The 25,999-nt window shown below is 42.1% G+C and overlaps 1 protein-coding gene across 1 annotated transcript in view; it reads left to right on the plus strand.

Moving 5' to 3' along the window:
- RYR3 (ryanodine receptor 3) overlaps window positions 1-25,999 on the plus strand; it is a 479,585-nt gene that overhangs the window by 36,266 nt on the left and 417,320 nt on the right. The window contains exons 4-7 of the mRNA XM_054969918.1: window positions 14,220-14,294; window positions 16,299-16,377; window positions 22,745-22,857; window positions 23,964-24,063. Coding sequence (XP_054825893.1) covers window positions 14,220-14,294; window positions 16,299-16,377; window positions 22,745-22,857; window positions 23,964-24,063 — 367 coding nt within the window. The remainder of the gene's footprint in view (window positions 1-14,219; window positions 14,295-16,298; window positions 16,378-22,744; window positions 22,858-23,963; window positions 24,064-25,999) is intronic.

The raw sequence follows: 25,999 nt of genomic DNA on the forward strand, positions 1-25,999 counted from the left end.
AAAACAGGTTCAGTTTGTGGTGAGCTGCTGCTCAAATCAATGTCTTCTGTTACTTAATCTGTGTAATCCTAAACTTATTTACTCAGAATTAAGGCCCACTTTGTTCAATGGGACTTATTGCCAAGTAATCAATAACTAGGATTCCAATTTTAGAACTTCAGAGCAGTATTCAGGGCAAAGGGTTCTTTTGCCTCTGGGATATGAGAGATGTCCACAACTGGAGCTAGACTAGAAGCCCAAGGGTGGGGGGGATGTCTTGGAGAAGTTTGTTGGCTACCCATTTCTTTGCAGTGAAATTCCCATGGAGTACTATAATAGGTTCCAGATTAGCTGAAATGGCTGCTGCTATATGCTGCTGCTATATGTATGCTTCCTTTCATTATACCATATGGCTTGACTCACTTGGTTGAACCATCTCTGGATAATTTTATGATAATTGTATATGGCCCTTTGGCAGCACATTTCACATGTTTAGAAATGTTGCACGCATTGTCTCAGGTAACCTACCAACCAAAAAATGACCAGTAGTATCATCCTTATATTAGAGAAGATGAGGACTGACTCTGAAAAAATAGTGACCTGCCTGAGGCAAAGTAGTTGAGTTTGTTGCAACTGAGGATGTGGCTCACACCTCAGACTGACAGCCATTACACAATGCTAAATGACATCTAGTGTTTGGCATGCCGTGTTTGTGCAAAGAAGCCTTGTTAATTCCTACTTTCAGCACACCGGAATCAGAATGAAGCAGGTTATGATTGTCTAGATCTTAGTAACTATGTTATGAATTATAAATAAGCAATTATGAAGAAAAAATTGTTTTGCATCCAATCTGAGATCCTGCTAATTGTATGCATGAATATCAGTGAGAAGGCATTTCATCATCTCAAACAAAACTAGAACGAAGTTATGAACAGCTTAATGAATAAATAACACAACCAGAAAATTCTCAAACAGAAATTATGACCCATGGTAGGACGACAATTATTGTTCTATCCACTGAATGCCAATATGGAGGATAGACTCATGTTAAACAAACATTTCAAAGCAACACAGATTGCCTAGAGTCTGAGTATTAAAAAATATTGTAGCCTGATCTGTTTGTCATATTTCTTGACATGAGTTTGTTTTATCAGCTGAAAACAAATAAATGCAGCAAGTTTTGCTGAGGGAACACTGATCTATGTGCAAAATTATAAAATATCATAAAATTGTTGCTCTTAAAGTCCATATCACTCTGGACTATATTGGCCATTAGGATGGCTTTGCACATTACAGCAGACACAACAAAGGAAATGCATTCATGATGACTAGTATGACTGATTTCACGGTGAAGGAGGAACCTGTGTATCCCCCACAATGAGCCAGGCAGGGGACATTACAAGGGATGCAAGGCTGTCCCACACATTGGTAGTCCTTTACTCATTACTCTTGTGTAACATCTACAGATTTTCAGTGCATGATGGGTATTATTGCACTGCTAGTTTCCTGCCCCTGCTGTACTGCCTAGTCTATCAGTTGTGGGGCAGGGAAAACTGTCATTACGTGTCTAAGATTTCTGTTTATGTGGTGAGGCAGAGAACAAGACATGCGGCTACATTTTCAGTTGCAACCCTACATCTATTATTTCCTATAGTTTCAGCCTGAGATTATTAAAGAAATAGTCCCCACGTGCAAGTGCTCACTTTTGCATCCACTTTTTACATTCCTTTTATCAGTTTTTTGCATATGATATGAAGAATGTAAAATGTGATATGAAGGATGAAAAAATGCCTCTTTTGCACATGATTCCTATAATTTTCTATACAGCTGCCTTGACCTTCATTTTTCCTTTTGACTGCTATGTGACTGTCAGAGATCCCCGACCTTGCTGCATTTCAATCCTGTTCAGATCTGTAATTTCTGGAGGCAAGAGAGTGGAAATGATTTGTGCTTTCCCAGCAATATGAGGGTATGCCTCTTAAACATTTTTGATATCTCTGCCTGATTCACAGGTGGAATGCAGTGGAATACTTAATGCAGACAGAACAATGCATTACTTGCAGGAAGTATGTATTCACACATGTACTGAATGCTACCTCCACTGTCGCAATTACCCCACCACCTTCCCAAGGGTGTGAGTTTTAAACTAGTACAATCCTAAACAGAATTACACCCATCTAAGGCCATTGAAGTCAATGAGCTTAGAAGGGTGCAGCTATACTTAGGATAATGATACGAGTGACCTATTCTGTGCATACAATCCCACACTTGTTTTCAATAGTTGAGGGCAACATAGAGCAGCCAGGTCCTATTCAATGTCATTGTCCCACATACTCAAAATCTGGGACTCTGTTATATTTGTGTGACCATGGAAATTTACCCTCTACAAGCATGTAATCCTAAAATACATTATTTTATTATTATACATATTGCAATTTTTTATAAATATCTACTGTCTATGGTATTACAGTTTAGATATTTTATTGCTGCTGCTTTTCTTGCTTTTTTTGTATTGAGGTTTGTTTTATTGCTTTTACTGATTGTGTATATAGATAAGGTTGTGAGGTTGGGCTATGAGGTGGTATAAAAGTAATTAGAACAAACAGCAGTGGAGAAATGAACAGAGTTCTGTGGGTTCTGTAGTTGTTTCATTTCCCTCTCCCAGACATCTACATGGATTCTCCTCCACTTTTATTATATCTCCTTCTTCCCTACTTCTATTAAACTGACAGGTCAGAGGACTATAGAGAACAGTGATCTACTTCTAAGTTTAAATGAAGCAAAATTCACGGTGAATAGTTTGAGCATCAAGTAGACAACATCTGAGCTTTTATTATAGACATATCACATCAAGGGGAGACCACTGGGCTGCAATAATTCTGAAAAAAATACTTAAATGGCTATCAGTTTTCATCTATTATTTATATTGCAACTTTCTCTCCTTTTTCTCAGCTCATTACAATCCTTCATACTGGCCCAGGACTTTCTGCTAAAAGTTCCACAATTACACCACTTTAGCCCCTCCCTTTACAATAATACTGTATGAAAATGGCATTGATTTACTATAATCCCTCAATTTCAAAAGCAGGTTTATTTTTGTGGAACCCTCAATCTCATGAGCAGGGCTTTTTTTCTGGGAAAAGAGTTGGTGGAACTCAGTGGTGGAACTCAAGACCACACAATGACATCACTTTGGGTCAGCTGGAACAAGGGGGGAGTTTTTTAAAGTTTAAATTGCCCTCGGCGAAAATGGTCATATGGCTGGTGGCCCCGCCCCTGATCTCCAGACAGAGGAGATCTGTCTGGAGATCAGGAGGTGGGGGCACCGGCCATGTGACCATTTTTAAGAGGTGCCAGAACTCTGTTCCACCGCATTCCAGCTGAAAAAAAGCCCTGCTCCTTAGCATAATTTTGGTCCAAGTATCATCACCTCTTCACAGAGAAAACAAGGAATTAGGGGCTGTTTCCACATACGTTGAATAATGCACTTTCAATGCACTTTAGTTATCCTTTAGAAGTGGATTTTTTGTTCCACACATGGAAAATCAGTTATAAATGTTCACTAAAGCGTATTGAAAGTGGATTATCCAATGTGTGTGGAAGCAGCCAGTTTCTTCTTTTGCAATGCCAGCCTTTTCCTGTACTGCAGCGAAACACGATGAGAGAATTGTAACAATTGTGTTTGTTGCCTGGTTTGTAGGGAAGTTTGTACTAAATGGATGCAATGCTTTCTTGTTAAACCTACTTTTTGAATGGTTTTAATTTCATAATTTTCAGCCCAACACTTCACACAGTACCCCAGTTTATACCTTATACTTAAATCCATTTACTCTGGTGAAGCAGTTTGAATAGCACAACAATTGTAAAGGAAATTTTGCTGTGTATGTCTAGTACCTTGTACTAACTCCAATTGCCAAAGATAGGCAATAGGTGATAAATGTAATCTCTGTTATAAACAGCAGCTTAATAGATACTAATTAGGATAGAAATAAATAGCACAATTCTAAACAGATAACACTATTCTAAGGGTCTCTCTAGAAAATACTTTTCTGCACAGACATGCACTGGTATTAACATGCTCCCTGCAGTCAGATATCAATGGCCTCTTTTTTTAAAAAAAGGAGAACTCAAATAAGCTCAGAATGGCACCTCAACAGGAGGAAAGGTTCCTGACCCCCATCACCCCTGCTATTTTCTTCCTTGAAAATTGTGCGTGAGAGGGGTTATTTCACTGATTTTGCACAGAAGTGGTTCCCATCAGCTGATATTTGACTGCAGGGTGCACATTAAAACCACTGCATGCCTGTGCAAAAACATATTGTCAAGAGAGACCCTAAGTCCATTGGAGTTAATGAGGTTACAAGGATATAATTCTTAGGACTGCACTGGTTAGTTTATTGTTCATAAGAAATCCTTTAAGGTTCTTTCGTGTGTGTAAGTGTGCATATGTTTTCAGTGAAACTCATGTCCAACTAACACATATTGCGTCAATCAGTGAAAAAGCATTTTATCACTTGGGTTGTTAGAGAAGTTGATTGATTAATAATGGCTAAGCTATCATGGTTAAGCAGTCAGAGCTGGACTGTGCGATTGCACATAACCTTTCTCCACCCCATCATATCTCGAGCATGAATTTTCCACCATGGGGCCCATCACTGATTAAATGATATATTTGCAGCTTTGAACTGTGGTTTCAGATCCCAGGTTAAGTTACTGTGATTAATGTTTCTAGGGACAAGGGTCTGATATGCAGAAAATTTGCATTCCAGAAGGGAAGGCACAGAGAGTGGGATTGCCAACTCTTTGGAAATTCCTGGAGATTTGAAACAGTGTCTGGGGAAGGACAGCATAGTTTCAGGACTAAGCTCAGCATGTCATAGAGTTTTCCCTCTACAGCTGTCATGGGGAAACAATTTCTGTAGTCTAAGGATCAGTTGTAGTTCCAGGAGAACATAGGGAAGGACAATATGTGGTCCACTTTTGAGAGCATAATCATGGTAAGTCAGCCACTACTGTTACAATTACACTAGCACAATACAACACTGCTCCAGTTGTATTGTGCTTTGCAAAGTTTAGCCGTACCACTACTATTTGTACTAGAGGTGTGCATGAAAAAAATTCCATTTCAGTTTCACTCCGGGTTTCTGAGCAAACTCTGTCCCATTATTGGCTTGTTCTGGGTGGAGTTGTGCAGGTTCAGATCTCATCTGTTCAGGTTTTCTCATTATCTTGAATTTCAGCCTGTTGCATACACACAAGGCAGATGTTGGCTGTGCATGCGCACTTACGCACATTATTCTTTTCAAGGATGTTTGGGAAAAAGAGGCTCTGGGGCAGCTGTTTTTGTGTATAACAGCATCAGAATCACAAAATATACAGTCCTTCTTCCAAATCATCAACCCAGTGAGTTTGAGCAAACACATAACAATGGGGTTCAGAGTTTATGGACCTTGAAGAATGCTTGAGGAAAGGTGTTAAGGTGAGTGTTGAATGCTGTGTACACACACACTGTTGTTTTCAGGGGCAGGGGGATTAGTACTTAACCAAAAATGACATTGTTACCATCTATTAGTCCCCCCTTCTAGTCCAAAAACACCTCAATCCAAAAAGTTTCTCCTCAAGCACATAACACACACACACGCACACACACACGAGGTAAATAAATAATAAATATAGTCTGGGTGGTGGTGCAGATAAAAAATAGTTGGTACAAGGGGGACTGGGAAAAAGGAAGCAAGGAAACAGGAGGATATTCAGGCTGCCAAAAGGAAAAAAAGAGGAAATAGCACTGGGATGAGAATACAGGAAAAAGTGAGATGCCTCCTGCAAGTCCTTGTGGGTTCCCCTGTGTGCTCTTGGGCCTGGCCTGGTAGCCAGAACTATGTAAAGTTTTCCCAGGGAGAAACTGCCAGGGGAGAGAATGAGGGAGAGCTACAGATGGTGGACAGGTAAGGGTAGGTTGGCTGTTGTGTATGAACAAGCTACAGAAGCAGGAAAAGGAGGAGAGGCTATAGGGGCTTTCGGGGAAGGGAAAGGGGAAATAGTGGAAGGGAGGAAAGTGAGATTCATGCTACAAGTCCTTTTGGTTTCACCACTTGTCTTTTCCTAAATTACAAAAGGAAAGATTAATACATGCAGCCTAACTGTTTTTCTTAGATGTTTAATAATTTGTGAAGCAACCCTGAGAGCTGAATTAGACATACAGCAGAACAGCTGAAAGACAGTCAAAGGAAAGGTATGATTTGCTGAGAGGATCTAGCAGGAGGCAAGAAGTGATACCACCCCACACACTTTTTCTCACCTGCATCCTTCTCTCTGAGCCTTAGTTAATGTGAATCTGATAAATTCTGGCCAATAGGGGAGAAGTGACCCAAGGGGTGAGGGTCAAGCACCCCTCCACTGTATCAATACTGACCCCGCCCCCCCACCACCGCCCCCACTTTCAGCTCTTTGGCAGCAGCCTGAGTTATCTGATCCAGGTGTGTCATTAAATGTCTATCTCAGCTGTGTGTTAATGCATTCAGCGAGGAGCCTCAGTTTCTATAATTTTGTGGAATGTGTGAAGGAGAACTGATCAGGAGGGCATTTTCATAAAGGGAATAAAATGAAATAGTGCAGAAGGGCATTTTCTCCAAAGGATATAGTGTTGGGGGATTTCAATTTCCTCTGAAAACTGTAGGTACCTCTCTTTTTCCTCTTTCCTTTCTCCAGATGATAAATGCGGTAAATAATATAACCATAATAGCTCTTCAGTTATGAGGACCTGGCTGAGAAAAAATGCGGTCATGCGTGTACTTTTTTGATTTGGCTGTGTGTGGACAGAGGAAAGTTTTCTATGATTCTCTCCTTCGCCCTTCTTTTTGCAGTCAGGCTGGCAACTGGATCAATATGGTCTTTGCTTCCTGCCATGTAAATGCTCTCAAAGTAACGTATCAAAAACCTGTCTGTGACCAGACCCACACATTCTTGGGTACTGTACTGTTGTCATGCTATAACTAGGTTGTCCTCTCCACACAGGAAAATCCACGAGTGAATTTACTGCTATAGCACAGCAACAGTATAATATCCAGTTACGTGAGGAAGTAAATAGTATAATGGAACTAAATCACTGTGTGAATTGTTGATTCATTTCTCCTACAATCATCAAGGGCCTCCAGTGGGAATCTCATGACAGTTAGCTGTGCCTGTTACTTTACCCTGATACAGCCAGCTGGATTGGCAGTCTTGCCAGGAAAACCTAGTAATATTTTTAAAAATGTGTTAATGTTTATGCATTTGTGCCCCAAGTATTACTTACCACTAGCCAACATTTCTTACTCATCTGGGAAAAAATGTGCAAAAACTGTCTATCCATTTTACCTTTAGAAATATTGGAGAAGTCTTCCAACTCTTCAACTGATACTTGTTTGTAAGAAGTTATTCAGTCATCTGCTGAGGTGTTTTTCTTACTAGCAAATGCTGGCATTAAAATAATCTCAAACATGTTTTACACACTCTATTAAGAGTAACCACAACCTTCAAGCCAGGGCACACAAGAGCACCAACACACTTCTTATTTGGGGGCAGTGCCTTCATTATAGCACCAATGTTGTTACCATTTCTGTTGCCACCTTCTGTGCCATTCAAGTAACAACTAAACCAAAACTGCTGTGAGGGAGAAGCCAAGATAGCTCTTTACTCCTTTGTGGATGGTACTTGCATGGACAGTAATCACATTATAGCCCCCTTTATATGACCCTGTGGCCCCTGGAGCAGCATGGGAAGCGGCTGAATAGGAAGACCAAGGACATTGCTGCTGTAACATAGGGACTTAAAGGAACATGAACACAGCAAGAATTAAAGATATACTAAATATTTTTCTGTTATGAATATTATACATATAAATACAATTCTTAATTTACTGTGATTTAAAGTGACTCAGTACAGATATTTATCAATATATACAATGTACAAAAATAGATTCTCATACAATATTCAATGGAAAACCCAGGGATTAGCAATAACATTCAAAGGCAACTGGCCCAAAAGCAAAAGACGCTTGTTTCCAATGTGAAACTTCATCAGGGGTCAACACGGCCAACATATGCACATAGCCAATGTGAGGGTGTGTCCTGCTGCCACTTGAAAATTACTGCGCATCAGCGGAAATACATGGTGCCAAGGTCTGTTGACCCCTGATGAAGTTTCACTTTGGAATCAAGTGTCTTTGATGACTGGTTCCTTGTCAAGTCTATGGTCCTTCAGAAGCTTGCCGTCCTTGTTGTGTTCACCAGTATTAAAGAGAAAAAAGAAATAGACATAAGAAATCCTGTTTACATCCTATTGGAGTATAATAGTGGTTGTTATTACTGTTTATGTCCAGCGAGTCCTTTTGGTCTGCTCTGGCATCTTCACACCTGTATTTGAGGAAACCTCTTTTGGAGGAAGAGACATTGATAAGAATTTTGCTTTTTGGCCAGTTGCTTTTGAATGTTATTGCTAATCCCTGTGTTTTCTATCGAATACTGTATGAGAATCTATTTTTGTACATTGTATATTTTGATAAATATCTGCACTGATTCACTTTAAATCATAGTAAATTAAGAATTGTATTTATATTTATAATATTTGTAATAGAAAAATATTTATTATATCTTTAATTCTTGCTGTGTTCATGTTCCTTTAAGTCCCTTAGATGTGGTTTTCCACTGTGGATTTTGGCTGTTGTTACTAAGGGTGCTTCTCTTTTCTTTTTGCTGTAACATGGGGACTGGCTTTTTGCCATTCAGAAATAAATGTATGAACTATTAAAATGTTACATTTAAGATGATAAAAAAGTCCTGACTGTGATCTCTTATGGCTTTATAACAAATAATGTTGTCATCAAATATTCTTACTTTCAGAAACACAATGCTTGCTATTCAGAATTAGACAATGGGAAGTATGCCTTTTGGAAACAGCACTGAGCTGAGAGATTTTTCAGTCAACATTAATTTGATTCTGAGGTTCCGGACTGCCCTATAAGCTTAGAAAGGAAATAGTTTTTACCTCCTTAACAAGGTAGAACAAACACCGATACCCTACTTCTACAATGTAGCAGAAGCTACGTATACAGACAACAGAAGTGACACTGTGGTTATGAGTGCATCCTACCCCTGTCCATGGCAGTAAAAACAGACCCCTCTCCTAATCACTACGTGCAGTGACATTTAAAATTAGTCAGTGCTTGTGTTGACTTTTTTGTTTCTAATAGTATTTTTACTTTCATGACCCCTTCGCCTCCCCTATATTATAGTTCAAATGCTCTTACATGGTGTGTTTCATTTAAAGTGCTGGCGTCATTGTGTCTTAATAAAATGGACTCTAGCAGGGGGGCCCTGCCTGTGGATCAGCTGGGCAGAGGGAAGGCAGGCCGCCCTCTCTCTGCCTAGCTGAAGAGGGCTCCAGCACCGCTTTGCCCGCAGATCAGCAGAGCAGAGGGAAGGCGGGCTCTGGGGATGCCGCTTTGCACACAGATGAGTTGGGCAGAGGGATGGCTAGCTGCCTTCTCTCTGCCCGGCTGAAGCAGGCTTTGGTGGTGCCCCTTTGTCCACAGATCAGCTGGGCAGAGGAAAGACAGGCTGCCTTCTCTCTGCCCAGCTAAAGCAGGCTCCAGCAGCACCCTTTTGCCTGTGGATTAGCTGGGCAGAGGGAAGATGGGCCACCTTCTCTCTGCCCACCTGAAGCAGGCTCTGGTGGCGCCCCCCTTTGCCCACAGATCAGCTGGGCAGAGGGAAGGCGGCATTTTGCCCATCTTCTCTCTGCCCAGCTGAGACAGGCTCCACTCCTCGCCTGCTTCAGGGAGCACTGGGGAGCGCTCCCTGCCCAGCTGAGCGGTGGGCAGGCAGGCTCTGTCAGCCCCCCCATTATTCACGAATCAGCTGGGCAGGGAGAAAGTGGCATTAGCCCACCTTCTTCTTGCCCAGCTGAGAAGCCCCAAGGCAGCAGGAAGGCCCAGTGCCACAGCACTGGGCCTTCCCGCAAGCCCACGATGAGGAGGCAAGTGGTTTTGACTCACTCACTTCTTATCCCAGCATTCTGCATTCTGTGCATGTTTTGGGATAAGAAGTGAGTCAACGCCAGCAACATGGTTTGCCTTTTATATAGTAGGATGTAGGCAGCTGTATACCTAAAGGTTGGTACCAAAAGGCTGGAGCTGAAAAGCTTGGAGTAGAGTTACAGCTGTTTGTGTTAATCAGGCAAAGCTAGTCTTACCAGGTTGACTACAACGTTAAGCAACCACCAACTCCCACTGCCCTAGCCCCTATCCTTGCTCAGTGGAGTGATGGGGCAAAAGAGGAGGGGAATGGCATTGTACAATACACTAGGAATTCTCCAGATTTCTATGTCTTTTACCAGAGAATTTTGGAGAATTCCTAGAGTGTGTCAGACTGTGGCTTGCTAAAAGTTGCAACTCAGCCTGCCTCTTGCAATAAGACAAAAGTCCTTTGATTTCAAAAGGCTTTACTGAAGATAAACAACCAATAGAGTACACATTCAAAGATACATGGATCTTAGCTGAACTTGAAAATTTTTACGAATGCCAAGCAAAAGCTGAGGTACAGAATAGCAGTTCCCTGCAGGCCCCATCCTCCCCCTCAGTTCTCAAAACAATCGGCCCAAGGGTGAGAAAGTGAAAGTTTCTCAAGGGTGTTGGAAAGGCAGATATATGGAGACACAACATTCCTCTTCTCTCTGTAAGCTTTCATCAGAAGGCTTGCCACCTGCAAAAGAAACACTTAACATACTGACAGGATTAAAATGGAGTCTCTTTGGCTTAAACACAATCAGAACCTGACAGAGTGTTGTATCACACCATGACATCACTTCTGTGTACTCACCTGGAAGTGATATCATGGCATTGTATGATGTCATTTCTCTATCTCTGTGTATGTTCCTTCTTTATTTACTTTTACATAACTAACTTTGGAACATATTTATAAAGCAACTTCTATAACGGCTACTGTTGTGGGCTTTCTGATCGTTCTTTATTTCAAGGAATCATTCCTTTTTTTGTTTCAGTAGTGTTAAGAGTTTCCAGGTCCTGGCAACCAGTAGGGGGGACTTAGCAGGTCACAGAGGTGCTCGCCAGTGATATCATTGCAACACCAACAATGCACTGATGTCACTCCCCATGCAACTGGAAATGACATCAGCAGATCACCTGGGGACACCAGGGACTCTCAGAATGTTCCTAGCATCCGCTGGCAATGCAATGATGCCACTTCCAAACACATGGGGAGTAATGTCAGCACGTCAGAATGCAATTGATGTCCCCCCCACGTTCCTCCCCACCTGCCAGCAGAGAGGCAGCAGGAAGTGCTCTTTGATGGTAGGGGATTCCTTGCTGCCAGCAGAGGAATGGTAAATCACATAATGCTTATGGAGAAAAAGAAAGGATGCAACTTTAATACATTACAGGACAATACTAAAATACTGGCAATGTTCTGACAAACATAAGATAACATTTTTATATGTTCCCATAATGTGTTCTTTATTTTGGAGCTTTTCAAGCATTTTACATTTTGCTTTATTAAGTATTTGCAGGACATATGCATGTTTTCTTTACTTTCTCACATATTAGCATCTTGGTGGCTTACCTGAAAATGTACTTTCTACAGTATCTACAATTTGAAGATAAAATTGTTCACATTTGCAGGATTTAGATTCCACATCTGATGCATTTCAATCTCAGGATGCCATTCGCATATAATCTCAGCCTAGTGGTATAGGTGACATTCAGTTGGTGATGCCTGATGAAGGTGATAAGCTTCTCAGAAGTGTGTGGCCCACCATGTCTAGACTTGGCCCATGCCCTTCATGGCTGTTGGTATCAAGCCAGGCTAGGTTGGTCAAATGAATCTGGGAGGTGATAAGAGGATGTAAGTCCAACTGCCTTGAAGAAGGCATCCATTGACCCCACAGATCTCAACAACTACTCCTTGGTTGCCAGCATTCCATTTTGGAGCAAAGTGTGTGAGTGGACGGTTGCCGCACAACTCCAGGCAGTTTTGGAGGAGATGGATTATCTAGATCCATTTCAGTCTGGATTCAGGTTTGGGATGGAAACAACTTTGGTTGCCCTTTGCCAGAACAGTGACAAGTGGAGTGTATCTGTGTCTCCTGGACCTCTCTGCAGTGTTTGATACTATTAACCATGGTATCCTTCTGGAGAGGCTAGTTGAGTTGAGGGTGAGGTGGGGGGTGGTAACCATGCTTCAGTGCTTCTACTCTTACTTGACTGGCTGGTTCCAGAAGGTGGTATTGGCAGAGTGCTGCTTGGCCCCGTGACATTTATGTTATGGGGTCCCTCAGGGTTCCATCTTGTCCCTCATGCTGTTTTTAACATCTACATGAAATCATGGGAAGAGATCATCAGGGAATTAGGAGTAAGGTGCCACCAACATGCAGATGACACCCATCTCTGCTTCTCCTTAACAGGTGAGTCAGGTGGGTCTGTGGAGATCCAGTACAGGTGCCTGGAGACAGTAATGGGATGGTCAAGGGTCAATAAACTGAAGCTCAGTCCAGACAAGAATGAGGTGTTGCTAGTCAATAACAAAGCTGCTTGGTGATTGAGGAGTCAGCCTGTCCTGGAGGGGGTTGCACTCCCTTGAAGGAACGGGTTCACACTTTGGGTATATGAAAGTGTTTAGTAAATGCCAATGTGCATCAGCAGTATATCAGTCTTTCATAATGATAATTTAGAATCATGCTCATAAGTTTTATTTATTTTCATTTTTTTATTTTTAATGCTTCTGGAAAGTTTATAAGAAAGGTAAGAAATAGTTTTATATTTTTAAGTACAGCAGATATCATTGCAGCAACCATTTAGTCTCTCAGGCATCCAAATACAACTCAGGACTGGCAAGAGCTAAGAAAAGAAGGGATGGTGTGATCTATGTAAATCATTGAGTATCTCAAACCATAGGTTTTGGGGAAGGGACTGTGACACTTTACTGTCTGAACTATTGTGGCAGGTTGCAGATGGAAGGAGTTGCTGGCTTGACTTCGGCTGTGCTGCAGATAATGGTACTGCATCTCCCACCATGCCAAAGATTAGCAATGCAATCCTATGCAGAGTCTCCAGGCTAAACCTATTGAAATCAGTGGGCTAAGATTTATTCATTTATTTATTTACTTTCTGTATAGCACACCTTTTTTACTCAGTCCCAAGGTGTATTACACAGTGTAAAACAATGCAGTCAAATAGCATGAGACATCTAATAAGCTATGTAATAGGACTGGGATTACAAAAAATAAAAACAATGCATGATATTTCAAACTATGCAGAAAATGGAATGACAAAAGTAGAAGACAATGCAGTAAGAGCAGAACAATGCATACAGTTAACACATAATACATACTATAAACAATGTCATAGGCTATAGTATTTTTTCCCTTATAAAAGTGCCTTTAAGATTCTTTCCATTATTCTGTAGCCCTATCACTTTTATAAAAATGCCCTTCTGTTTTACACAGTTTATGGCATGACAGAAGTGTGGGATAGTAACTCTGCATAAGATTGCACTGTAAGTGACACAAGGAGTCCTGTTGGGTTCTGTAAAGCTACTGATTGCGCCCTCAATCTGAGTGTTCCATGTTGTATATCTTTTTGCTTGAGTGTTGCCATCAGTGTTGACTGTTCTTTAATCATGGGAACAACAACAACAACAACAACAAAAAGCATTGTATCTGCAACAACCAGTAATGAATCACATTCAGTTTACCCTGAATGCTGTTAGCTTTTGGGGAGACAGGGACCATGTTTGAAATGTCCCTGTACATGGAGGTCTTCTTCATGAATTGCTAGCTTTCATTAGGGAGATTTTTTTTAAAGGGATAATATTCAGTGGTTCAATTCTTTACTGGCATTTTTGAAGTTGTGTTCCCTAAAGGAAACTGTATTGTATACTTTGTCTGAAAATATAGACCTGCTTCCTCATCAGTTTCCATTTTGAAGTATTTTGGCTTAATAGGGTGGTGCAATTTCAGAATATTGATACTAATCTGTGATTGTCATTTTTCACAGAAAAATATACAAATATTAATATAACAATCTGGTGTCATTGTGAATGTGTGTTCCACATGAAAAATCTCAGGCTATTCTAAAAGCCATAGTTTCATTCAAAAATGTATATTATTTCTAATTATTAAAGTAACAAAGTCTCTTAATTTCCATTTTTTTTTGACTAATGAGATTTCCTTACAATATTCTACAGGCAGCCCAAGGAGGTGGTCATAGAACACTGCTGTATGGCCATGCCATTCTACTTCGTCATTCCTTCAGTGGAATGGTAAGTTGGTGCTTATTCCCATTAACCCAGTGCCTGCCTGTCACTATGGTGATGGAAGTATGGAAGCAGATATCTACATGTGGCTTACCAGGTGAGCTAAGTAGGTTGAATGGGATAATAACAAGGGCCTTTCCACAAATACAGACTCTAGCTGCTGCAGGACCAGTTTATCTCTTGCTCTCTCTCTCTGTTCTTAAGCTAGGAAATTCCTCCTTCCACCTCTCAGTCCTTCTTTTAACTCCCTCCTCCATTCTTCACCTACCATCTCTGCCAAAGCCCTAGATGAGGAAGTTTATGCTGGGATTGTAAATAAGGACTGACTCCACCCACTGCTTTTCCTGTCCTGTCCTTCCTTTTGCACTGCGCATTCCGTGCCACCTCTAGAAGTAGCAAATGAGGGGTAGGGATCATCTAAGTGATCCCTGGGTAGATGCTTTGCATTTACCCTCCATATCTCAACCATGTTGCATAATCAGTGTCTCTGCCAGCCTTTAGCTTTGCATTGCATTAAATTGTCTTGAAGTCATGTCAATAGATATTAGTCATATATATATTATTCTCTAAGGGGGAAAGTATCCACAGGCTGGGAGGGGTCATTTTTCAAGCAAACTCCACCAAATTTTCAAAGAACCCACTCTTTCCAATCCACTAAAGACTCCCCCTCCCCCAAGATTCAGGATGATTGGACCCCAGGGTCAAATTCTATAAACCTCTGAACAAGGTGCACTCACCCACTCTCCATTGTTTCCTATGAGAGAAACATTTCCAATGTTTTCCTGGCTAAAGGAAACCTTAAACAAACACTGAAAGCCAGTCCCAAATGCAAGTCCCACTCCCACACATGCTAAACCAATAACATCTAATAGAACCTAAGTGAAGGAGGGGAACCAACAGCCAACCAGACAATGTTGATGTCCAACCAGAGAACCCCAATGTAAAAGTACAGAATTCCAAACTGAAGTGGGTGGTGAGTGAGTAAGGTTTGTTGGAGCTGCAGAGTTTAAAAGGCAGCCAGTGGTGACCTGAAATGCTCTTTTGGAGCTCAGGCAGGGGTGGAGGTGTGGGGTGGGTTTGAAATTCACTGTGCTGCCTGCTGTCCTTGCCTGCCTCATGCTGCTCTCCTGTTGTGATGTGGAAATTGCTTCCACTTCAGTCACTGCCCTCTCACTTTCTCTGCTGGTTGCCCTCTCACTTGCTGCTGTTCCACCTCTGCTGTGGCTACCTGCTGCTGCCTGCAATCAAATAAATATGGTCCCTGGATCCAATCTGGGATTCTCCAATTGGATATGGCATAGCCAGATTATGCTAGATCGGCATAAATCCAGCAATTTAGCTGGATCACACACCCCTATAGCATTGTAATTGTATGTATAAATGGGAAATGTGTTAAAGGTAAAACCTCCTATTATAAGTAATACTAATAAACATGAAGGGGAAAGTATTAGATAACAAAAATATCAACCAATCTGTCAATAGCTTCAATAAAGAGTGGCAATGTTTTTGAGAAGCAACTCAGTGTCTTTCTGGATGTTTACAGGATTATCCTTTGGAAAGAAAGCTTGAGCAATCCACTAGATTGTCATCACACTAGCCCTCTGTTGCACAGCAACCAATGCTGAATGGTCTCCACAGGCATCATTCACTTCTGAAAACCTGTAATCAAGATTTATTTTTAAAAAGTGGAAAGGAAACGTTCAGAGAAGAATCTGTTCTAGAAAAGCCTACTGTTGGTACTAAATTGATCTGTTGATGTAAAGAAAAATATCCCATAATGCTCCTACAATTCTCAGAATAATGGGATTTAAAATATAGACTCTCTTTGAAGTTACTCATCATAATTTGGTGACATGGGAACTTTAATAGAATTCTCTATCCTTAAGGGGCTCTCTGTTTAATTCACTTTAGGGATTTAATCCATATATACAAAGTAATATGGAGAGAAATTAGGGCGCAAAATTTAAAAGAATGTAATTAAATTAGTCGATTTCAATGGATGTTTTTCAGTATCTGACATGCTTGACTACATCAAGATCTCAGACAGATAAGCTTGCATTTGATGTGGGGCTACAAGAGAATGCAGCAGGTATGTATGTCCTGAAAACTTTGACCCTTCCCACCTCAATCTTAGGTATTCAGTGATATGACAGTCAGCCAAGTCTGTCTCTTTTTTCATCTCTGCCAGTCCCCTTTGTACCCTGGTGGTCAGGCAGAGAATGCCAGCAACAGCCAATTAGAGTCCTCAGAATCTTTGGAAGGAGAGGGAGGAGCAGAAGGAGAAAAGAGCCTTGACTGCTGTTTCAGATAGGGTTTAGAGGTTTCTTATTGTGTCTCCAGTCACTTCTGGTGGAAGTGGACTGTTCAGTATGGTGGCCTAGTTGTCATGCAGTGGTTCTCATATGTAGTCTTTAAGGGTTATTTGGAAACTGTGGGACTGGCAGAAGTCTGCAGTCTAAAAGGTTAGGAAACCCTAACCTTAGTCTGACAGTAACTTGTGACCCCTCCATTCTGCCACGATATATATCTATATCTATAAAGAAACTAGTTTCAGGTGGGTAGCCATGTTGGTCTGAAGTAGAACAGCAAGATTCGAATCCCATAGCACCTTAAAGACTAACAAGATTTTCAGGGTATGCACTTTTGAGAGTGAAGGCTCGCTTCATCAGATACAACTAGAAATGGCAATCCTAGAGCCTTTATATCCCAGCCAGAAGGTGCAGGGGGTGTTATAAGGAAGTGTATCAGGATGCAAAAGTACAATGCAGTTAAATTAGGTGGGAGGTACAGTCAAGCTGTACTATACCTTTGCATCCTTCCTTGCAACACCCTTCCTACCTTCTGCCTAGGATATAACAGCTCAGGGATCACCATTCCTACTTGTGTCTGTTGAAAGGAGCTTTGACTATTGAAAGGTCATACTTTGAAAATCGTATTGGTCTTTTAGGTGCTGCTAATCTCAAATCTTGCTATAAAGAAACTGTATCTCCTCAACCTCTCAATAAATTATATTTTCATAAATTTGGTCCTGAACACAGATTACTTTCCCCTCAGTGTAAAATAAGCCCTTTTTTGTTGGGTTAAATCTCTGTTGTTGTTCTTGGTATTAAAGACAGAAAGGGTAATAACTGGGTTTTACCAAGGTGAAGGAAATAGTATGTCAGGAGGCCCATCATTGCGATTTACTTTGGGGGTGGCTAGCTATAAATAGTGCCGAGCACTGGCAGACCAGTAACTAAACATTTCTTTGGCCTCTTTCACAGCTGTGAAGGGGGAGTGTGATGTGAGTGGTAGCCCTCAATTAAATCAAAAATAAATACATGCTACCATTGTGAGGTCAGTAGCACTGGGGGTTTTCCCAACAAAAATATTTTAGTGCCTCCTCCTGCCACCCCAGCTTGTCACAAGTCTGTAAAATGTGCAACATATCAAGCCAAATGCAACCATATAGCTGTGCCAGAAAGGGCTGATCAACTTTCATTTATTATTGTCTACCTAGAACTGTTAAATCATCTGACAGATTGCATTAAATAGGGAACAAGCAACAGTAAGTTACTCAGAAATAAGTCTCATATTATTTAATAGGGCTTATTCTCAGGAAGGTATCCTTCAGGTGGCAGCCATAGTTGGTCAGCTGCATTCTGTACAAAGGGACACAAATTGTGTAGGTTCCCCATTGTGTGAGGAAACGTTCTATACATGTTAAGTCTCTTGCATCTTAAAAGGTGTTCTGTAACATAATACGCTAATTGTTATTTACTTATTTATGTCATTTATAGTCTGCCTTTCTCACTGAGACTCAAGACAGATTACACAGTATGAGATTAGAACAATCAGTATCAAGTATATTTCCATACACTGTCAAAGACAATGCCATTTGGTAAATGGATACAAAATTAAAAAGACATAGCATTAGCAAGAATCAACTAGAGTAGAAGAAATACTGAAACAGAATAGAATCAATTCTAGGACTAACATTAGACAACATAAAGCACAGGTAGTATATAGGAATACATATTTAAAGCAGATAATGTGTAAGGCAACATAGCAGTGAAGTCTATGGTCCCATCTCACTGACGAAACATCTGAAACTCCTCTCTACAATACAACCCTCCCATTTGAGTAAAAAGCCTTTTTGAGTAATTTGGTTTTGTATCATTTGTGGAAAGCCAGGAGAGTGGGGGCTCTCCTGACCTCCTCAGACCCCACAGAGTAGGGGCCACCACAGAAAAAGCCTGTGTACAGGCTGCTGTTGATTTCACCCATGTGCAGGCTGGCACCTGCAAGAGACCCTGTTCAGATGAGCGAAGCTGCCATGGAGGAACAAAGGGAGTGGGGGCGGTCCCATAGGTATGCCGGACCAAGGCCGTGAATAGCTTTGTATGTGTTTAAAATGTTTTTAGATGAGTCATGAAGATTATTAATACTGGCAATACTCTGCCTTTATCCATAAAGAAAAAAAACCTGTTGCATGCAGAGTGAGCATTTTTTTTAAAAAGCCTACATTGCATGAATTTGTAACTGTAACCATTCAAAATAATTTCTGTCACTCCTATATAGCAAAAACATTATATGATGTATAGGGTTACTCCTAAACATACTTGTATGTTTACAAATGGACCTAGTTCACAGAGGAGCAATAAACAGGCCATGCATGTAGTCAGAATCCTCTGTGTGGCTTTAGTAGCCATTGTGTCAACTACCAGGTCAGGACCGGCTCACTGCACAAGCAACTGCTTGGGATACTGCAATCTAAGGAGGACAGTGACAAGGAGAAGGTAATGGGTATGAATTGCACCTATTTATATCTCCCAGACCCACTCGACTGCTGAGCTGCATAGGTTCAATGCTGCTGGGGTTCACCTTTCTCCCAAGGCCTGGCAGCTGGTGGCATGAGATGAAGGATGTCTCCTTGACCCACACCATGGGGGAGAAAGAGTAGCTCCATTAAAATTGCTTTCATTCTGGCTGCTAGTTATTCCAGGCAGAGCCAGTGTCAGATGTATTCCTATGCAAAGTAGAAGAGACCTAAGGAATGTCCAGGCTGGGCAGGTACTGGGGAGTGGCCTCCTCTTCCTCAATGCTTGTTATACTGTGATTACACAGAGACTCAGAGTTGTTCAGTCTGTGTGGCAGATGCTGTACACATGGTTCCTAACTGCAGCATTTTAATTAATTAATTTAGATATTTATACTTATTTTTTCTCCCCTATTGGTACCCAAATCAGTATCCACTGTGAGGCTCCTCAAGAATGAGGGCCTCTACCTGCCCTTCCACCATGGTGCCACTGTGGTCTCCAGTTCCCTAGGTCCACTCCTGTTGCCAACCGCCTACCAACCGCTGCTCCAGAGTACCCTCACCCTGCCAAGGGCTCCCCTATTTGGCCTCAGAAATGATGAGTGAGGTGCTGGGTTATGACACCCCTGGAAAGCCCCTTCCCAACTGAAAGGCTGCCCTTAGCAAGCAGGGTCAGTCCTCCACTCTCCTCTCCAGCCCAGGGTTCTGAGCCCTCCCTTTATCCTCCCACTCTAATGTAGGCTCTGCCCTGCTTGCCAAGTTCCTGTCCTCAGGGTGAGGCCCAGCAACTGGGCTGGGCCTTGCCACAGCCTCACCCCCACACCCTCTCAAAGGCCTTCCCCTGGCCTGGCCCTTTTGCCCTACCTGAGCTCTGATCCCACTTGGGCAGGGTCCATTTTGGGCTGCAAATTACTGCCACTGGCCCACTGCTGTCAGAAGCTGTCCTTCCCCCAACAGTCAGTGTTGATGCTACAGATGGACAGCATACTCCTGGCTGTGCCTCTATCAGTGGTTGGCAGTGTGCTAGGGTCAAGCTCTGCCAGCGTGGGTGGTTGCCTGTGTTGCTGGGAGCCCTGACAATGCTCTCCCTCTAGCTGTGAAGACCCGATGCCCCGCTTGTTTACAGGGCAGCAGCCTGGGTTCCCTGGCTGCTGCTCTCTCCAATGCCACCCTTTCCCTGGCAGCCAGGCCTCTTCACACCACCACCGTTCCTTTCATTGGGCCGCCAATCCTCAGTGTTGTCCCAGCTGCTGGATTACCTTGACACCAGGTGGGTGTTGCCTGGGGGGAGGGTGCCTGTTGAGGCTGCCATCATCCAGGCCATGCCATGGAGCTGGCTCGAGACATACACTATTCTTCTCTCTTCCTCCATTTTACCCTCACAACTCTGGGGATTAGGCTGAGAGAGAGAGACTAAGTGACCCCAGGTCACTTAGTGAGCTTCCATAGTAAAGTGGGGATTCACACTTAGAGCCAAGCTACAAGTGACGCCTGACACAGGTTGGACACTTGTCAGCTTCCCTCAAGTTTTGATGGGAAATATAGGCATCCTGGTCTTGCAGCTGTAATGGACAGCCAAGCTGTAAAACCAGGACGCCTATATTTCCCATCAAAACTTGAGGTAAGCTGACAAGTGTCCAACCTGTGTAAGGCGTCACTTGTAGCTTGGCTCCTAGTCTTTGATCCTAGTGTAGTACTCTGACTACTACATTGTTCTGACTGTCAGTGTGGCCATAATGCCTCAAAAGTATTGTGTGAGAGAGAAGAAGGTGAAAGTTGTACAGGTGCAAAAATCCCTCTTTTGTTCTGTGTATAAAATTTATCTTTCTGGGATTTATTGGAATTTCAGTAAATGAAAAAGACTGGAATTTAAATGTAGTCATTCTCATGGCTAATAGAAAAGGATAAAGTAGCAAAAGTGTCTGAAAGCTAAGGTAAGTATTCACTGGTTCTGATATTGTAATAGATTTTAAGCTATTTTGTTTTAAAATGGAAACACCAAAATTCAAAGCTGTTTCATTTTGCTTAATGAAACATTTGGAGTAAATTTGGCAAGTTCCGCTGAGATGAAACATGATGAAGGTTTTTAAAGAAAGCTAAAGGAATTTTGATAAGACTAGTCAGATTTTTCAGATGCACATCTGTGTACAATTTTTAATATATAGTAAAATACAACATGAAAAGAGTTGTGATGATATATTGTCGAAGGCTTTCACGGCCGGAGAACAATGGTTGTTGTGGGGTTTCCAGGCTGTATTGCCGTGGTCTTGGCATTGTAGTTCCTGACGTTTCGCCAGCAGCTGTGGCTGGCATCTTCAGAGGTGTAGCACCAAAAGACAGAGATCTCTCAGTGTCACAGTGTGGAAAGGATGCTGGCAGGTCATTTATATCTACTCAGAAGGGGTGGGCTTGAGCTGAGATAAAAATGATAAGATAGATATAAATGACCTGCCAACATCCTTTCCACACTGTGACACTGAGAGATCTCTGTCTTTTGGTGCTACACCTCTGAAGATGCCAGCCATAGCTGCTGGCAAAACGTCAGGAACTACAATGCCAAGACCACGGCAATACAGCCTGGAAAACCCACAACAACCATAGTTGTGATGATAAAGAGCAAACGCCCATGAAGGTGGTGAATGCTATCTGCATGTAAAATGAAATTCTATGCCATACAGTTTGTAAATATCTTCTGACTGTCCATACAAAATGATATGAGAAATGAGTATTATTAATGAGTCAGAGCTGAGCCAGTGTGATGTAGTTGTTAGTAGAGATGGGAACGAATCAAAATACGAACCAAAACTAAGCACGAACCAGATCGGTTCGTGGTTTGCAAACCACGGTTCATCAGATCCCATTTCTGACAAACTGCCACGAACTTTTAGTCTGGTTCGCTTGGTTCATTTTTTGGTTCGTCACTGCAGACAGCCTGGTGCCAATCAATTAGTTTCCTAGGCAACAGGGGATGGACTTTCTGTAGACCTTCTGCTGACCCAGAAGTGAACTTCTGCTGGCCCAGAAATGACCTTCTAATGACCCGGAAGTGATGATTTTCTGACCTGGATGTGACGTTTTCATGAACAAATGAACCGGTTCACGAACCAGGGCAAGTTTGTGAAAGTTCATGGTTCATGGTTCATGAAATTTGATGAACCATGAATCACATGGTTCGGTTTTTTCCTGGTTTGTGCTCATCTCTAGTTGTTAGTGTCACATTATAATCTGGAAGACCTGGGTTTGAATCCCTGCTCTGCCATGGAAACTTGCTGGGTTACCTTAGGCCAATCACACATTCTCAACCTAACCTTCCTCACAGGGTTGTTGTGAGGATAAAATGGAGGAGAGGAGAACAATATATGCCACTGTAAGTCTTCACTGGGGTGAAAGGTGGGCTATGAATGAATTAAAGAAATCTATAAAATAATGATAGTCTCCTGTGGCCAGCTTCAATCAACTGTCAGACAATCATAGGAAGAGCAGGAAACAGCCAGATGTCCTTTTGTTGTGCCTGGATCCATCCATGTTACCTGAGAATCCCCTCCTTTTAGAATGTGTATGTTGAATTTTGATGTCATTTGTATTGGGACTCAATTTTATGTGAAAAGCAGCATAAAATATAATCAATAGATAATATTAGTATCTCTGTGCACTGTAGGTGAAGCTTGCTGGTGGACAATACATCCCGCATCTAAACAGAGGTCTGAAGGAGAAAAAGTCCGTATTGGAGATGATCTTATCTTAGTTAGTGTGTCCTCTGAAAGGTATCTGGTAAGGATCAATGAATCTTTGCGACTCTCTTGTATAGGTTCTTCACTACACCATTGTCATTTTTGTCTTTTCCCCTCCCTTTCACATTTTCCAAATTATAAACTACATGCTTCTTATACATACGACTTTCATTTTGACAGAAATGTGATCCCAGCCTGGCAACCGGTTAGAGTCTGGGGGTGGAGACATGGAGGGCACCATCAGCAAAAGCTTGACATCACTTCTGGGGAAAACCTCTAGGAATCTAATATACTTTAGAGAAAAACTATAGAGTTTCCAGTGATTTCTAGAAAGGACTGGCATCAATGCTGGATTTTCCCCAGGAATGACATCACGCCATTGGCCCAACTATGATTTTATTTATTTTTCTTCTGCCACTACTCTGAGTGGTAGCCAGAAGAGATTATTGCTGGTGGGAGGTCTCTTACCCTAGTGGGAGGCCTGGCAAGCATATTTCAGAGTCCTCCTCTAAAATAAAAATAGATTTACACAATTTCTGGTCTGCAGCTTAGTTAATTTGAGGTAGTGTGCTGGAAGAATGAAGACATGGTGTGTGGTTTGAAATCAGATTTTGATTGCTGAAATAGGTGAAGGAAATTAGCAGCTATTGTAAATTTTAGAAAGGAAAAAAAACCATTTCATTTTATGCTAAAGTATTGTGCCTTGTTAAACACATACAAACCTCTCAAGGTTAATTTGACAATTGTTGCTTTGTAGCCATTGTTTCATCCTTTCTCCTTATAAACCATGATCTCCTTGGAGATAGGGCAAAATAAAAATGAATAGATTACATCCAGCTTTTCATTTTTACTTTTTCCATCATTCAAAGAAATCCGGGCAGTATACATTAATTTGTGGTAAATCTATTCTAGAGTTGCCAGATTATGAAATTCTTGGAGATCTGGAGGTGGTAATTTGGGAAGATGGAGTTTGAGGAGGGGAGGGATCTCACCAGGTTCTAATATCTGGAGATCAGTTGTAATGCCAAAAGGTCTCCAGGCACCAGCTGGAGGTTGGCAACCTCTGTCCAGTCTTTGAGAAATTAATACTTTATTCTCAATTTCTTGTTTTATTGTGGTATTTGTAAATTTGTATTTCTTTTTCAGCATCTCTCTGTATCATATGGAAACATACAAGTGGACGCGTCTTTTATGCAGACACTATGGAATGTTCACCCTACTTGTTCAGGGAGTAGCATAGAGGAAGGTTTGTTGATTTATGAAGTTATAAGTTTATGTAATATTCCCCACCCCCTTTCCTTCTCTTAGTATGGGTTATTCTATGTCACAGAGCAAGGAAAAGTGTACACCCAACTTCATTAGGTTGCTGTGTCATATGACTTTTGTAAAAACAGATGTATCTTGTGTAGGGAAAAGCAACACCTTCCTGGATCCCCAGGGGGGCTCTTTTTCCTTAGGGATGCCAAAAACCAGAGCTCAAAAGCTGGAAAGTAAACCTTCACTTTCCAGGGTAGAAGCGCCACCGCCACCACCAGCCTCTTTAACTAACCCACAGCCTAAGACTAAGAGGTAAACCCCAAGCCCTCTGGGTGTTAACAAGAATCAGCCTTGCAAGGTAGGCACTTTATAGGCTGAGTCCAGGAAACAGTTACTTGGGTAATTTATGACAAAATGGCTAAGGTACTGCATTCAGATTGAAGCAGTAACAATTCAATAACTCCACGCAAGTATAATTAACAAAGTTTATTAAAGAAAGTGCAAAATACCAATTACAAAAGTTATAAAAGTGTGCAATCAGGAGAAGCAGAATAACAAGAGGATATTTGGCTAAGCTAACATATACTTGAAAACTTGCAAACCTAAATCAAATGTTACCTTTCCATTAGGTCTCAAAGTCCAAATAGGAGATTCAGAATCTCAGGTCCGGAGAACAAAGCCAAAATGGCAGCGCACAACATTCAGAAGCAGAAGATTGATCCTTCTGACAGAAGTTAGACTAAGAGTACAAGCTTTTAAGGCTAATTACCTGCAGTATAGCCTGACTAGCTTGATGAATCATAAAAGGCTTGACCTGTGTTAAATAGTGAGTTCAGACACAAGGTGATTCAACATCTCTTTATTTAGCAGGAACACAACACACACTGACAGACTGAACAGAAGCCCTCAATATATATACAGCAGTTCCACCCCCAGAATAACTGATAGCCAATGAGAATACATACTTTAGAATACCATCAATTGCATAAACTATATACAATGTTTGAAGTAGACAGGCCACTGATTGGTCTTTATTATAGAGGACTGATTGGCTGCTGTCTTGAGAAAGTAACCAGTGATATTGCAGGGTTTATGGACCAATGAGAATGCAGGCTTTGGGAGCCTTGACTGAACCTCAAGCTCAACACAGTATAGTGCATTACAATCAATACAGTAACTACTTTAGAGGCCTTGCTCGGCCCAGTACACAACACCCCTCCCCCCTTAGTTTGGAACACCCTGTTGTTCGCAGATAGGCTGGGGAAGGTGAGCCAGAATACATTAGAGGCCCTGAGACCAATACATCACACCCCTCCCCCCTTAGTGTGGAACTACCTGTTGCCAACAGAGTCCTGGAGTGGGACTGGGGAAAGGTGAGCCTGCCGGAGCCTGCGCGGTGCAGTCATGCCAGAGTTCTTTGGGGCTGACAGCCCAGTGTCCCTTGCCGGCTTTGCTCTGGAGGTGCAGTCTCTTGTGGGAGTTTGTGAGCCACTTGAGGCTGCGGATTGTGGGGGAAAGTCCCAGTTCTGTTTCTGCTCCCATAGCGGCCAAGGCAGTCGAAGCTGATCTGGTTGAGTGCGGAGTGGACCTGATGCTCCTTCCGACGGCTTGTCTTCACTGCTGGCATGGAGACGGGCGGCCCTTTGCGGCACCCTGATGAAACGTGCCTGGCAGAGAACTTGCTGTGTGCCGCTTTGCTTATGGATGGGCTGCCTTGTTGGACTCCAGTGATGCGGATGCCCAACGCCTTGAACCAATCAAGTCCCAGCAAACTCGTGCAGTGCCCCTTAACAACAACAAAAGGAAGGGGGCCGTGAAAGTCCTTGTAGCTGACCACGACTTGGCCAGCTCCAACCACTGGAACCTGATGACCCTGGAGATCCGTCAGGCGTAGACTGCTGGGCTTGAGTGGCTGGTTCTTGCTC

Source organism: Eublepharis macularius, chromosome 2 (assembly GCF_028583425.1).
Source record: "Eublepharis macularius isolate TG4126 chromosome 2, MPM_Emac_v1.0, whole genome shotgun sequence".
NCBI classification, from domain to species: Eukaryota; Metazoa; Chordata; class Lepidosauria; order Squamata; family Eublepharidae; genus Eublepharis; species Eublepharis macularius.